Genomic DNA, 17,106 nt, shown 5'->3' with positions numbered 1-17,106 from the left:
TGGTCACACACCTGACCACCGAACACCTTTGCACACACTCGTCGCTCGCACACCTCACCAACACACCTCTTCGCGCCCCCTGCTCGGTCACCTCCTCTGTGACAATCACAGGTGTGCTCTCACTCGCACACCCAACCACGTGCCTCACTACCAACTCAAGTGTGCATTCCCACACACGCTCTACCATTCCAGGTGTGCATCCTTCCATTCCAGGTGTACATCCTCTCTCACCTGTCACAACCAACTCACGCTCCGTGTCACTCGCACTACTTTCACCACCACTCTTGACAGCGCACTCACCCTTACTCTCGACAGCGCACTCTTTCCTCATGCACCTGTCCGTTACACACTTTTCTCGCGCACACTCTTCCGTTACACCCTCTGTAACACTCACCACAGGTGTGCATTCTCCCTCACTCTTGACAACGCACTCTTTCCCCATGCACCTGTCCGTTACACACCTTTCTCGCGCATCCTCTTGCGCACACTCCCGCTACTTCCGCCGTAACACTCACCACAGGTGTACACTCTCTCGTTACATCCTCTGTAACACTCCTCACTACGCGCTTCCATGTGCTCCCTCGCACACGCGCTACGACCGACTCACTCTCGATAGCACTCACTCCGATAATATATATATGTATGTATATATATATGTATGTATATATATATGTATGTATATATATATGTATATATATATATGTATGTATATATATATGTTTGTATATATATATGTATGTATATATATATGTATATATATGTATATATATATATGTATGTATATATATATGTATATATATGTATATATATATATATATGTATATATATATATTGTTACAGACGCGGTTTTAGATGTTAGTTTACCGAGCGGTTTGGTATTACCGCATCCGCACAGTTACTCCCCGATTAGAACCCTATCCCGCCCGATTGCACTCGACGTTGACCAAGTCGCGCTATGCTAAATCAATGAAGGAAAGGACACAACGGCTGGGATAAATGCAACGACACAAGGGGTACAGTTCTCAAGACCTCCGGAGGAGGATATAATATTGGTGATGCAGAAACGGGTAGATTACACGGTAAGAGGTAAAGCACAGAAAGATGGGCACTTAGACACAGTCTTATCTATCCCCGACAGACCACAGACAAACGGGACAAGACTGACTTACACGGGGATTGATGGCAGGGAAGGACAGGCAGTCGATAGCTCAAGGTGCACCTTGGCTCAGGGGCAGAATCAACACGGTCCGGTCCAGAGATGCGGGGAGGTATTTCAGCGCTCGGAGGTGGCGTCTTCTCTCTCCAAGCTGGGGGCGCATCTGACGTCACCTCCCTCTTTTCTGCGCATGCTCAGCGGGGAGTGACACGCCCTCGGCTCGTTAGCTCCGCCCCAGATGGAATCAGTCCGCCACTTCTATTGGGTGCGGGGGGTTACCGGGCTCCGCCCTTGACGAGGAGCTGACGGCGAGCCCCTGCGTGGTAACCCCGTCGGAGCACATGTTCAATGGCGGCTAACCAAGCCGGAGTGAGGACGCACACTCCCCGCGCCGCCGCCGCTGTTGTTGTTGTTGTTGTTGTACCATGAGGAAGAGCTGCGGGGAGGTATTGGGAGGTCCTAAACTTTCTAACGGTGCCATACAATCACATTCTGGTGCAACGAAGAGTCAGAATTAATGGAAACGAGTCCTTAACTGACATAGACTAAGAATAACTAGCAAGATGTCCTATAGTTGTCTACGTGAGATGCGGTGAACCTGGGTGCGACATTTAATGGGGGAAATAGGGGAAGGTCGGTTCTACAGAGTGTTGTTTACAGAAAATGGGACTAGGGAATGGGGGATTGGGGATAGTTGGGAAGTATTGGGGAAATAGGGGAATATTTACAAGCGGATATGGATGGAGGCCAAATCCCATATCCGCAACAATATATATATATATATATATATATATATATATATATATATATATATATATAGACTTGGCATTTAATATGGAATATTTTTTTTGTGGGGGTGAACTTACTTTTCAAGATGTCTTAGAACCAAAAGTTCATTGGAATTATGTTGAAATTATTCTAGATTTTGTTTATCTGACCTTTACAAGAAACAAAATCCACATTTGACATTTCGAAACAAATAAATTGATCCTTGAGAGTGATGTAAACTGATATCGAACTCAATTCATGGACAGTACTGTGTTAAACTTCTGTACGTTTTCCAGAAGTATCTCTTTATTTTGCACATTAGCCAATTTTTTTTTAACAAAAACAAAAGTTAAATTACGACTGGGATTACGGACAGTAAAATTACAGTTCAGTACTTCGTGTAACCCCCACGGGCATTCAGGAGAGCACGTACACGTTGAGGCATGCTGTTCATGAGATTTGCCAAGGTTTGGACAGGAATCGCTTGCCATGCAGTGACAATAGCCTGCTGCAATTCACGCACAGAGGTCGGCTCCTGGTCCAAGTGGTCGATTTGACGCGTTAATTCTGCCCACAAGTTCTCTATCGGATTCATATCCGGGGACATGGCAGGCCAATCCATATGCTCCACACCACGGTCAGCAAGAAAGTGTTGGATCATGCGAGCACGATGAGGCCGTGCATTGTCATCTTGGAAGAAAACGTTTCCTCGAAAGGCTGCACGAGCAAATGGAAGCAATGCTTCTTACAGAATGACCCTGTACTTGAACTGGTTCAGGTTTCCATTCAGAACAACCAGGTCAGTTTTTCCCCCTGCATGAAAAGCAGCCCAAACGGTCACCCCACCACCTCCAGCTTGGACTCTTGGCACTATACAATCTTTGTTGTAGGCTTCATGCACTTGTCTGCGCACTCGGATGCAGCCATCTTGACGATAGACCAGAAATCTAGACTCGTCACTGAAGATCACGTGATTCCAGTGTCCTGGCTGCCATTGACGGTGCTCTCTGGCCCACTGCAATCGGCGCTGGCGGTGTTGTCTGGTCAGACGTGGCTTTCTCAGGGGATGCCTCGCACGTTAGCCTGCTTGAACCAGTCGTTGTTTGACTAGCCTTCTGGATACAGGCACATTTGTCAGTTGCTGCCACTCAGGCCTAAGCCGATTAGCTGACTTGGTACGTCCATTGCGGACTAACCGGTGCAGCTGGCGATCATCCCTTCTTGTGGTTCTGCGGGGATGTCCTGGCCTCGGTATTGGAGTAGGGACACCCCTCTGAGCATTTCGTTTCAGGATCTTTGACACCTGACCTTGAGTGATGCGATACTGCCGAGCAATAGCACGCTCTTTCATGCCGTAATTTCGTAAAGCCACCACTCCATGACAAACAGCATTGTCGAGTTGACAGACCATCTCCAGAGGAAGCGGCAATCCCTTTTAGAGACGTGCAGCAGTTGTTTTCCAATAATACAGAACGCAACAACCCTTGTATACCCGACTGTGAAGCCAATCGTCAAATGCACCTGTCCGTACATTTTGCCACGCCACCTGTGATATAATCCTGTTGTTGACTTCTTGCTGCGACAGACAATCAGTGACATGGTTCTTTTAACAAATAAATCACCAAAGTGTAAAAGAAACTCACCAGATTGACATACTGAGTTAAGAAAGTAAATCCAAGTCAAGGAAAAAAAAATATTCCATATTAAATGCCAAGTCTGTCTATCCACCACCGGTCCAAAGTTTTAGAACACCTAAATTTTTCCAGTTTTTATTGAAATTTACGCAGCTTCGTGTCTCATTGTACTCTGAAATTAAGCATAGAACAAATAAACAATTGGAGATCTAAAGAAATCATGGCATAATTTTGTTTAACAAAATTTAATTTGAATTTTTGACTCAGCAAAGTAGCCACCTTTTGCAGATATAACCGCCGAACACACCCGTGGCATTCTTTCTACAATGGAAATCAAATATTGTTCGGGAAGTTCTTCCCATCACTGTTGCAGAAGTTTCCACAAATGTGTTGCACTTGTAGGTTGCTTTGCTTTCACCCTTCTGTCCAGTTCATTCCAAACCAGCTCGATGGGGTTTAAGTCTGGCGACTGTGCTGGCCATTCCATGATTTGAAGCCTGCCGTCTTGTTCTTTTCCTCGAAGGTAGTTTTGACATAGCCTGGAGGTGTGTTTAGGGTCATTATCTTGCTGTAGGATGAACCCCTGACCAACTAGGCATATAGCAGAGGGTATTGCGTGGCGCTGCAAAATGCTGTGGTAGCCCTTTTGGTTCAGGGTGCCAGTCACTCTGTGCAAGTTGCCGACTCTTGATCCAGCAAAAGAGCCCCAGACCATCACGTTTCCTCCTCCATGTTTGACGGTTGGTGTCACACACCGAGGAACCATCCTTTCGCCTACTCGAAGGCATACAAAAACCCTGCGTGATGAACCAAAGATTTCAAATTTTGATTCATCGGTCCATAAGACCTTCTTCCAGTCTTCAGTGGTACACTGGCGGTGCTTCATGGCCCAGGCAAGCGTCTTTTTCTTATTTTACCTTCTTCGCAATGGCTTTCTTACTGCCACACGACCTGTCAAACCTGCAGCTCGAAGTCTTCTCTTCACAGTTGAAACCGAGACTTGCTTACTTCGACCAGTGTTAAGCTGTGCTTGAAGCTGTTGTCCTGTGAGCCGCCTATCACGCCAGCTGTTGACTCTCAGAAACTTGTCTTCTGATTCTGTTGTGGCTTTGGGTCTGCCAGACCTCTTCCTGTCAGAGTTTCCTCCAGTTTCCAATATACTACTTCCTGCAGTGCAATATTTAATTGTCCAAATAATGCTTCAGAGGGTGTAATAACAGTCTGTTCCAATACTGCTTTTATACAGACAGGGGGTTTTAAATCAAGTAATCAGCAGAGGTTGGGACACCTGTAGGAATTGTTTGCATCAACATTCAAGGCTTAATTTACTTACATTGCTGCAGAACAGCTGTAAGTTGTTTACCCATTACTTGTTCCCTCAAGAAGGCCTTGTTTTTTTTACAATATAACTGTGCAATTTACATTATTTTCCCGTTTTTGCTCACCTAAACTTATTTTTTAACCTCGAGCAGTTTACTGCTTACCTTTGTACCATTTCAGGTTATTCACTGCACTTGAACTGCTTAAATTTCAATACAAACTGGAAAGATTGAGGTGTTCTAAAACGTTTGACCTGTAGTGTGTGTGTGTGTGTGTGCGTGTGTGTATGTATGTGTGTGTATATATATATATATATATATATATATATATATATATATATATATATATATATATATATATATATGTATATATATATATGTATATATATATATATATATATATGTATATATATATATGTATATATATATATATATATATATATATATTGTTGCGGACCGCGGATAAGGTGTTGATTTGCCGAGCGGATGGCGACCACGGCCCGAACTATTAACAATGACTAAGACCCGATTCCTTAAACGTGGGCCAAATCGTGCCACAGGTTTTCAATGGGGAAAAGACAAAGACGACACGGATGTGAAGAAGAGGGAGACGAAGGCAAAAGGTTGGAAATACTACTATTATTTATTTACTATTTACACAATTGAAAGAAACCAAGGAGGAGGAAAGATAAGAAAATAATTTACAGAAGAAGAAGCGGACACAGTGAAAATCGCTAGCTTATCTAAACAGGCTTAACTTATACCCTGGACAGAACAAACAAAAGACGGACTCACACGAATGGGGAATTTGCAGGCAGGAATGATTGGAAGGAGGAATGGGAAGGTTCAGCTGGGGTAGATGGTTCGGGCTGGACCTCGACGGCCACCGATGCCACCGCAATCCGGTTCCCGTGGGGTAACGGGTCGAAGCTGCCTGGTGGAGTCAAAACTGCTGGTGGAGCCAAAACTGAACGGGCGCAACTCTTGGTGGGGATCCCTTCCTCTCCTTTTACCAAGCTCGTCTGGACTCCTTTTTGTACTCAGAACCCAGAACTCATCACTCTTCTCTGGCGCAACTCTTTCTTGGAACCTTGGTGCAACTCTTTCTTGGCACTTGTGCAACTCTCTCTTGGCACTCCTTGCGACTCTTTCTTGGCACTTCTTCCAACTCTTTCTTGGCACTTCTTCCAAAGGCTTCCGCGCGCGCTTTTTTTAAACGCCGCGGGCAATCAAACCGCCGGCCTCTAGAACACGCCCCTCGGTGAGTTCGCCTCGGCCCTGATTGGTCGGCACGGGCTCTCTGGCTCCGTCCTTGATGACGATGGGCGGGCCACGCCCTGGATTCGGCGGCTCCTCCCCCTTCTTCTCCAAGCCCACCTCGTGGCTAATGGAGTCGTGGTGAAAACCGCCCAGCAGCTGCGGCGAATGCAGTTGGCAGGAAAGGCTTTGGGAATGGGAATGAAAGGGGATCTATCTATTTGAATTCGGTGCAATGGAGTGTCAATTAATGGAAGACAAATCCTTAGCCTAATACACAGAATAAGGAAATAACTATCAACAAGGAGGAAATCTATGATTGGCTAACGTGATTGTTTATGACCTAATTACGGGATGCACTTTGACCTTTATACACAACTGGAGGAAGGAGGGTCCACAATAAAACAATAAAAAAAACACAATCCTCATATCCACAACAATATATATATATATATATATATATATATATATATATATATATATATATATATACATACGTGTACACGGGTGACGATATCAGCGTATAGGCAAGTAACGCTATGACAATCTCTCTCCACAAATCCTCGACATTGGCATCATCCCTGGAACCTCTATCAATCTGCCTCTCTGTTGCTTCCTTGAGCCCTTTCCACAGATATTACCATAGAATGTGGTCTGAGGGTCTATCAGGTTGTTCCACCTGAGCAATGTTCAGTCGCTCGACACATTTGGCAGTTTCTTCCCCTCCATACACGATATCTGACCCAAGGAGTAAGACTAGAAGGTATTCTTCTGGTTTTTGTCCCCCGTCGCACCGCGGAGCGAAAGGGGGACTATGGTTTTCCCGTGCATGCGTGCGTGCGTAAGCGAAAGACCGCATTCGAATTTGGTGTGGGTGCAACCCACGTCAAAATCCAAGATGGCCGCCGCCATGTGTGTCTGATGCCATGTATGTCTGAACCTTGTGAGCGGAATATCTTGAAAAAATAAGCGAAGTACCAACTTCTAATCTGGTGTGTGGGTGTATCTAGGCATAAGGAAGAATCCTATTGAAAATTGGGTCGCCACGTCAAAATCCAAGATGGCCGCCGCCATGTATGTCTGAACCTTGTGAGCTGAATATCTTGAAAAATAAGCGAAGTACCAACTTCTAATCTGGTGTGTGGGTGTATCTAGGCACAAGGAAGAACGCCATTGAAACTTGGGTCGCCACGTCAAAATCCAAGATGGCCGCCACCATATATATGTCTGAACATTGTGAGCGAAATATCTTGAAAAATAAGCGAAGTACCAACTTCTAATCTGGTGTGTGGGTGTATCTAGGCATAAGGAAGAACGCTATTGAAAATTGGGTCGCCACGTCAAAATCCAACATGGTCACCGCCATGTATGTCTGAACCTTGTGAGCAGAATATCTTGAAAAATAAGTGAAGTACCAACTTCTAATCTGGTGTGTCGGCCACCAGGGGTGTGCGCCAACTTGTAGCCAGTGGTTTTTGAAAATCCCGTGCCCAGCCCAAACATCGTGCCAAATTTCAAAAAGGTGTCACAAATTGCACGATTCCGACATGTTCCTCCCCCGCTGTCAGCGGCATCCCAAAAATCGTAATGAGTGTAGGGTGAAATTGTACTTAAAAGAATTATACAGCTTTGTCAAGCCAAGGTGAGCAGGTCCTGGTGGCCTTATTTGAGGGTTAGGGTTAGGGTTAGGCCTCATTTGAGGAGGATATTGAAGAGCTAATGTCCCAGGAAGCTGTATATGAATGTAACTTTGTGGGAGCAGGACCAGGATGGGCAACAGTGGAGGTGCCAATGGCGATCGAGGACCCAAGCCTCCCCTCTCAGCCACCCCCCCCCCCCCCCTCCTCAAGCTTCCCCCACAGGCTTCGCTAATGGCACAGAATAGTGGGTCGACAGGCTTGCTGGCATAAGGCATGACAACCATGCGGGACAGGCAGGCGTAAAGGCTGATAAGGCTACGGGCAATGAGATAGCCGCAACGTTCGAGGCTGTATAGGGGGAGATGAGGACGGTGTCCGGAACAAGACAGACGGGTGAGGCTAGAATTATGGAGGAGATAAATGGGATTAAAGAAGAGGTAAATGGACTTAAACAGGTAGTAAAAGGATTTGCAGATGGGCAAAAAGAACTGAACGAGCAAATCAGAAGAAATACAGGATCTAAGGGCAGCTCAGAAGGACGTAAAAAGGGAAATGTTGGCAAGTAAGAAGGAATGTGAAATGGGACATGATGACCTAACATAGAAGACAGAAGAAATGGGACGAACAATAGAGAAGATAGAACAGAAAATGAAAGAACGAATGGAAGACACTAAAGTAATCTCAGAAAAAGAACTGAAGGGGGGGGGGGGGCAAAGCGGGAAATAATAAAGATAAAAGATGAAATGGATGAAGGTAAATAAGAATGATTAGAGACAAGAAGAGGGCAAAGAATGTTAAGGAGGAGATCATGGAATGTGCAGCAAAAAGTGTAAAGATCGGGATAACGCATGTCAGGTGCAGGTCGAGAGGAGATGAGCGATCAAAGCGGAGTCCGACGAGGTGAGGCTGTGTCAGCTGGAGCGAATGCATGGTGTGAAAGGGTGTGTGCCGAGCTTGGGTGGAATAAAAAAAACCGGGGTTCCTTGGAGTGCTGAGCATGAGTGTAACGGAGTGTGTGCCGGGAGCGTGCAGAGTGGAGTGCAGGAACGAGCGAGAGTACGGGTTATGCACAGACCCAGACATGGGTAGCCGTTAGCTTGACTGACGGAAGGGTTGAGCCGCCCGAGCGGGAAAAATATAAAATTCCAGAATGTTCTGGTTTGTAATCCGTACCTGTCCAAGGGAGGTCAGATTTCAATGCACTGCATGTCACGGTGTGTGAATGGTCCATGCCGGGACAAATGCCCACGTGCAGATGATTGAACAAAGATTTCCCAAGGAATGGTGTGCGGCTGAGCGTGCATCCGACATGAATGACAAATTCAGCTGTGGAACCTCCGTGGGATGGCTCATATGTAAAGTCGTGTGTAAACTGTCATGGGATGACCTATGTGTGTGAATGGAGTGAGAATGAATGTGGAGTGCATTGTGTGAATAAATGGTGTGCGAGGGATCGTGAGACGGCCGGTGTGTGTAAGTTGTGCGCTCGTCCAGGAGGTGGCTTGTGAGCGTGCATGGTTTGGGGGAAGTACCACGGTGCGAGAGTGGGCGTGGTGAAGGTTATGGGGCGGTGCTTATGTGTGTGACGTCGACAGAGGTTCCGCAGCATGAGCAGTGGGTGTGGAGAACTCGTCGGAGTTCCCCGTAGGAAATTCGTAGAAAGTCGATGCGAAAATTTAAATTAATTGACTGGTTACGGATGCACCGCCGAACATCTCCACAGAGGGGGAGGAGGAGGGGAGCTTCCTTCGGATAGAGTATTGAGTTTACTTCGGATAGAGAATTGAGTTTACTTCGGATAGAGTATTGAGTTTACTTCGGATAGAGTATTGAGTTTACTTCGGATAGAGTATTGAGTTTACTTCGGATAGAGTATTGAGTTTACTTCGGATAGAGTATTGAGTTTACTTCGGATAGAGTATTGAGTTTACTTCGGATAGAGTATTGAGTTTACTTCGGATAGAGTTTTGAGTTTACTTCGGATAGAGTATTGAGTTTCCTTCGGATAGAGTATTGAGTTTCCTTCGGATAGAGTATTGAGTTTACTTCGGATGGAGTATTGAGTTTACTTCGGATGGAGTATTGAGTTTACTTCGGATGGAGTATTGAGTTTACTTCGGATGGAGTATTGCATTTACTTCGGATGGAGTATTGCGTTTACTTCAGATGGATTATTAAGTTTACTTCTGATAGAGTATTGAGTTTACTTTGGATAGAGTATTGAGTTTACTTCGGATAGAGTATTGAGTTTACTTCGGATAGAGTATTGAGTTTACTTCGGAGGGAGTATTGAGTTTACTTCGGATAGAGTATTGAGTTTACTTCGGATAGAGTATCGAGTTTACTTCGGATAGAGTATCGAGTTTACTTCGGATAGAGTATCGAGTTTACTTCGGATAGAGTATCGAGTTTACTTCGGATAGAGTATCGAGTTTACTTCGGATAGAGTATCGAGTTTACTTCGGATAGAGTATCGAGTTTACTTCGGATAGAGTATTGAGTTTACTTCGGATAGAGTATTGAGTTTACTTCGGATAGAGTATTGAGTTTACTTCGGATAGAGTATTGAGTTTACTTCGGATAGAGTATTGAGTTTACTTCGGATAGAGTATTGAGTTTACTTCGGATAGAGTATTGAGTTTACTTCGGATAGAGTATTGAGTTTACTTCAGATAGAGTATTGAGTTTACTTCGGATAGAGTATTGAGTTTACTTCGGATAGAGTATTGAGTTTACTTCGGATAGAGTATTGAGTTTACTTCGGATAGAGTATTGAGTTTACTTCGGATAGAGTATTGAGTTTACTTCGGATAGAGTATTGAGTTTACTTCGGATAGAGTATTGAGTTTACTTCGGATAGAGTATTGAGTTTACTTCGGATAGAGTATTGAGTTTACTTCGGATAGAGTATTGAGTTTACTTCGGATAGAGTATTGAGTTTACTTCGGATAGAGTATTGAGTTTACTTCGGATAGAGTATTGAGTTTACTTCGGATAGAGTATTGAGTTTACTTCGGATAGAGTATTGAGTTTACTTCGGATAGAGTATTGAGTTTACTTCGGATAGAGTATTGAGTTTACTTCGGATAGAGTATTGAGTTTACTTCGGATAGAGTATTGAGTTTACTTCGGATAGAGTATTGAGTTTACTTCGGATAGAGTATTGAGTTTACTTCGGATAGAGTATTGAGTTTACTTCGGATAGAGTATTGAGTTTACTTCGGATAGAGTATTGAGTTTACTTCGGATAGAGTATTGAGTTTACTTCGGATAGAGTATTGAGTTTACTTCGGATAGAGTATTGAGTTTACTTCGGATAGAGTATTGAGTTTACTTCGGATAGAGTATTGAGTTTACTTCGGATAGAGTATTGAGTTTACTTCGGATAGAGTATTGAGTTTACTTCGGATAGAGTATTGAGTTTACTTCGGATAGAGTATTGAGTTTACTTCGGATAGAGTATTGAGTTTACTTCGGATCTAGTATTGAGTTTACTTCGGATCTAGTATTGAGTTTACTTCGGAAAGAGCATTGAGTTTACTTTAGATAGAGTATTGAGTTTACTTCGGATAGAGTATTGAGTTTACTTCGGATGGAGTATTGAGTACAGAAGCGGCTTAAAAGTTGCAACGCCAGAGCAATCACTGCTGTTTGAACGTGCTGGGCACCCAAGGAGAAGCTGCCTGTTCCTGCCATGTTCACGCCTGCCGAGATCAATTGCTTCACTATGTTTGGCGGCGTCAATCGATGTCAGTAGTTGCTTAACATCCCGTCGGGCCGCGAACCTATCCACGGCACGGCGATCTGTAGGTTCAGAGGTCGGGGAGGGTCCAAGAAGTCCCACACCTGATGCGCCCCAAACCCCGCGTCTGCAACAATATTTTCACTCTATTTACCGGCTTGGCAGTCAAACAACATTGAAAATCATTCCAAACAGGAAACTTACTGTTTGGAATGACATCATAACGGACACAAACAACACGCACAAATAACTAATGTAACGTGTTAGATATAGTGATCTACCGTAATCGATACTGCAACACCAGTAAATTCCAAAATAATAATTAAAATTTTTTTTACAATCTTTATTTTATTTAAATTGAAGTAAATACTTGAACACTTTTGAACACAAATCGCCTTCTTCTTATTTCCAATAACCTCCGGTTTAGCAGTATTTGCACATGTTAAATAGGGTGGTGTATATGGGTGATGTGGAAGACTGCTTCAATCGGGCTTAACATCCGGAATTTTTCTTTAACAATCTTTATTTTTAACATTATTATATTTAAATTAAAGTATACATTGTGTGGTGTAACATGTTCTATGAACTCTGGATGATTCTCTATCTCATTTCCCAGCAAAAGACTGACGCTGATTTGTACACAGGTGATGTCTCTCCTGTAAATGTGGAAGGCAAACAACACGACAACGATTCATCTGTCACAGAAGAGTCAAAATGTGCTTCTGTAAAGGAAGGTTCAGATATTCACATGACAAACGGAAGTGCTTCCTGTTTTGCAACTGGTGAGTGGAAATGTAAAAAAAATTAACATACAATCTTTTGTGTTGAGAAAATATATAATTTTCAGAAAATTGTTAAATATTTTGCGTTTTGATGTTGACCAAAAAAAGAAAATATTGTGTTCGTTGTTTCTGTAGGACAATCAACAAATAATATGGGACAAATAAGGTCCAGTCGCAGCTTGCCAGTGAGGAAGAAGCCTTTTTTGAAGAAACAATCACGAGATCAAGACTCCCTTCCTATAAAATACAAATGCTTGTCTGGGTCTCACAACACCAAGATTAATATGAAATTAAACAAACACAAAAAGGTTCAAGAAAAGCAAATATGTTACAAGTGTAATGTGTGCGGAATGGATTTTGTTTCAACGAGTAACATCAAAATACACATGAGGATCCACACTGGAAAACGTCCTCACAAATGCTCGATATGTGATAAAGGTTTCTCTGAAAACAGCAATTTGAAAAAACATATGAGGATCCATACAGGAGAGCGTCCTTACACCTGCTCGATATGTGATAAAGGTTTCTCTCAAAAATCCCATTTGAAATCACATATGAGGATCCATACAGGAGAGCGTCCTCACAAATGCTCGATATGTGACAAAGGTTTCTCTCAAAACAACAATTTGAAAAAACATATGATGATCCATACAGGAGAGCGACCTTTCAAATGCTCGATATGTGACAAAGGTTCCTCTCAAAACAGCGATTTGAAAAAACATATGATGATCCATACAGGAGAGCGACCTTTCAAATGCTCGATATGTGATAAACGTTTCTCTCTGAACAGCAATTTCAAAATACATTTGAGGATCCATACAGGAGAGCGCCCTTAGAAATGCTCCATATGTGATAAAGGTTTCTCTCTAAACAGCAATTTGAAATTACATATGAAGATCCATACAGGAGAGCGTCCTTACAAATGCTCGATATGTGATAAAGGTTTCTTGACAAAAAGCCATTTTAAATTGCACATGCTGGTCCATGCTGGAGAGTGACCACACAAATGCTCGATTATGTGATAAAGGTTTATCTTAAAAAGACAGCTTGAAAATACATATGAAGATCCATACAGGAGCGCTGAAATCTGAAATACCAAGATCTGAAAAATGACATCAAGAGGATTTTGAAATTGAAGAAACATGAAATTATTGTACCAGTGATAGTCGGAGCAACAGGGAATCCGGATGATCAAGAAAACCCCAACTGAGCACTTAAAAAGCATTCCGGAGAATTTCACGACAAACGTGCTGCAGGTGGAGGCTGTCAGAGGTTCAGTGAGGATTCTAAAATGAGCCCTTGGAACAAAGTTATGAGAATGAAGTTTCACAATCTGGTTCATGAATAATGATCCTTTACCGAAAAAGGAGGTGGAGATTTTGAGTTCTGGGAGAACTTCCTCCCACCTTCAAAAACCCACATATGGAGATAACAACCAACATGAGTGTCCTTACAAATGTTATATTTGTGACGAGGACTTTATTTCAAAATGGAGCTTGAACTTCCACAGTGCAACCCACGCTGGAGTGCTCGCGTAAAAAAGTGCGCTGACTGTGGGAAGAGTTTTGCTGATAAAGGTTTGTTAAATTCACGTGGCATTACCTGTATGAGGTTGTACGTTCCCCCCTTGCAAGCGATCCTCAGCAGTAGGCAAGGTATTCAGTGAACCAGTAAGGAGAAAGCTATCGTGAAAGCGTACAGACCTTTGGACATTTTCCTTGTTAGCACCACTCCTTGGAGTACCATCTGTATCCAGAATGTCCACAACAATGACTGCAAACTGGTGTCAAAAGGCAACAAGAATCTCAAAATGCTAATCCCATCCGCATCCACTCTGTACTCAAACTAAAGTTAAAGAAAACGACAGCTAAAAAATGTAAAATTTATTAGTTTGATTCTCCATATTCTCATCACAGAGGATTGTTGAAAATTTGAAGCCAAAATGTCAAATGGTAACAAAACTTAATCTCTCAATCTGATTTTGGATCTCTCATCGTGCTTCTTCCAGGGCATTCCTTGGGTTGCCAGTTTGTAATTCTTGTCTGTCCTTGCCATGTATCCAGCCAAGTTCCATTGGAGTTTTTTTGATTGTGACCAGTGTCTAGAAAATTTGTTTTTTCTCTGATTTAGTTGTTTTTCTTGTTGCTTTTTGGTTACTATCAATGGTACCCAGCCTACGGGTGGGGGCTTCAATCGGGAGGCCCAAATGAAAAGGCAAAATATCAGAAATTGCAGGGTTTTTTTTAAATTTTAAACGATTTCTATAAACATCCGTTAAATCATCACATGCAAATCATCAAAATCTAAACAGTATTTGTAGAATTTCAATAAAAGCCACATCACTGTTCATATCGGCAAATATTATTCCATAGTGTTTGGAAAAATTGGAAAAACAAAATAGCCTATTTTACTCCAGGGGGTCCCAGGATTACCCACCCAAAATTTTGCTGCGATTGGTTCAGCCGTTTTTGCGGTACCTGGGAACGGATGGACAGATATTTGGTGAATTATAGTAAGATGCTCAGATGGCAGCTTTCCATGGCAGTTTAGACATCAATTTTTACTCGATCTTTGCTATAGTCCATGTTTCATTGTCATGTGTGATGTTGGGAGAACACCCTTGTTGTAAAATTGTTTATCAGAAAAAGGCTCCTGCCCACGTTTTTCATGAAACTTGAATTTATGAATGGTTTCACAATAAAGAGAGGTCCTCAAAGTACAAATGCACTGTCTGTGTTTTTGTGAATATGTAATTCACGGCAATGGAATGCGCGGTTGAATTTGAGGATAATATGATTTCCATTCATGCATGGCACAAGGGGAAAGATTACAATTATAAACTTTTACAATCCTGCCAACAGTTTGGGATAAGGCATTTCAGGAGATTTTTAGGAAATGTGGAGGGGTGGTTTTTCTTTGTGGTGACTTTAACAGCCATAACATTATTTGGGGCTCCAGAACCACGGATAGAAATGGTGGATGCATCAAGGAGTTAATGGACGAATTTGATATGGTGTTACTAAATGATGGAGCGGGGACTTGTATCAATCCATCTACGGGGAAGTTGTCCCCTTTGGATCTCACCCTTATATCGTCCTCGGTAGCTGCGAAGTGTGAATGGAGGGTGCATGAAGGCAACCTGGGCATTGATCACTTTCCAGTGATCACTAACCTTATATTATTAAATTAGGAAGGGACTCAGTGGATTCTGATGGTCCGGCCTATTGGAATTTCTTTTAGGATGACTGGCCTTTTTTTCGAGTCGGTGTGCCAGCAAAGTGTGGGAAGAGACGGTTACTGGTGATATTGATAGCCTTAATAGGAATATGGTCCAAATTATAAATAAAATTGCAGGTGACACAATCCCAATTTATAGAAGCCCCATCGGCAAGAAAATTAAAGTCCCTTGGTGGAATGAGAGTTGCAAACAGGCTAATCAGGAGAGGATGGCCACCCTTAAAAGGGTAAGGAGAACTCTGAGGTTGGAGGACGCCTTGGAGTATAAAAGAAAAGGGCATATGCCCAACGGGTCATCAAGCGAGTCAAAACCCTTCTTCAGGTTATATGGAAAAGGGTCAAAAGTATGAAGGGAGTCAAATCTGTGGAGGTCGATTCTGGTTCTCGTTTTCCAGAACAAAACTCTTTGCTCAAATGGGGACAATGCAGAGGCCTTGGGCCAGCATTTCTCTGGAAGTACTGGTCAAAATAACGGAGTTGAAAGGGAAAAGGATCCTAATTGCATAGCATCATCTGGACATCATCAATGATGAGCAGCCTCCAAATTCCTCACTTGACCTGGAATTTATTCTTTGGGAGCTGAAGCAAGTTGCTCAGAAGGCTAAGAATAGTGTCCCTGGTCCAGATCGTTTGACATACCTTGTGGTGAAGCATTTGGATGACAGGGTTTTGAGAGTTCTGTTGTGGCTTCTTTTGGACACCTTTCTTAGCAAAACTCAATCAGACTCCACGAGACTCACTCAGTTTAAATCGAGATTTATTACTAATCTTGCAGAGAGTATTTTACACGAAAATACAATTATACTTTACAGACAAAATACAACGCGTCGTTCCATGGGGAGAATTCTCTCTCGCAGTCTCGGAGGGTCCTGTTAAATAGACCTCAGCTGCTTTGATCTCGTTCCATTGGAATTTCGAGGTCACTTAAAGCCAACCTTTCCGGCACCAAACTCCATATGTTTATCATTACGGAGGACACAAAGAACTAATAAGGTCCCTCCCCGAGTCCCACGAATGGAGGGATACATTCCAACTCCGCGTTCACATCCTTGGAGGTCACTGGGTCATTTCACAGATGGTTGGCTGCTTGGTCCAGGTTCTTTGCACATTTCCTTGCATGCTTTAAGAACAAGATTCACATTGAAGTACAATTTAACTAATATTTATAAATTGTATTATAAATATGCATTATATATTTTAACTATAATCCACATGGGTCAGGGACAAGTTTGAATTTGACTACCTGCGATAACTCGCCGACCCTATCAAATATAGAGGTCTTCTATAATTCCTCAATTTTTTCTTTTGTTTAAATTAAAACAATTAATTTAAACAACTACCTACAAAATACTCAAACCACAAATTTGGTAATCCAATTTTCAATACCTAAGGCATACACCGTCATCCTGGAAGAATCTGATCATAACACATTTCTTTGTTCGTTGACTCTTTCCATGTTGATAATTCAGTTCATTTCATTTGCATCACAAATATCTCTGCAAACAACACTTCACCTTTACCAAGACACAACAATTTTAATTTACCATTTTAAAATAATAAAGCATCTGCAA

The 17,106-nt window shown here is 42.7% G+C and overlaps 1 protein-coding gene across 2 annotated transcripts in view; it reads left to right on the top strand.

The window, feature by feature from the left end:
• LOC137415568 (uncharacterized) overlaps nucleotides 1–15,021 on the top strand; it is an 88,521-nt gene extending 73,500 nt beyond the window's left edge. For both annotated transcript variants that reach the window (XM_068101166.2, XM_078780790.1), the window contains exons 3-4: nucleotides 12,161–12,298; nucleotides 12,434–15,021. In XM_068101166.2, coding sequence (XP_067957267.2) covers nucleotides 12,161–12,298; nucleotides 12,434–13,134 — 839 coding nt within the window. In that variant the 3' untranslated portion in view covers nucleotides 13,135–15,021. The remainder of the gene's footprint in view (nucleotides 1–12,160; nucleotides 12,299–12,433) is intronic.
• Nucleotides 15,022–17,106: the final 2,085 nt, after the last annotated feature.

Source organism: Myxine glutinosa, chromosome 6, assembly GCF_964187855.1.
Source record: "Myxine glutinosa chromosome 6, kmMyxGlut1.1, whole genome shotgun sequence".
In the NCBI taxonomy this organism is placed as follows: domain Eukaryota; kingdom Metazoa; phylum Chordata; class Myxini; order Myxiniformes; family Myxinidae; genus Myxine; species Myxine glutinosa.
Note: the sequence above shows the minus strand (reverse complement) of the source record. Positions and strands in the feature narration are given on the sequence as shown.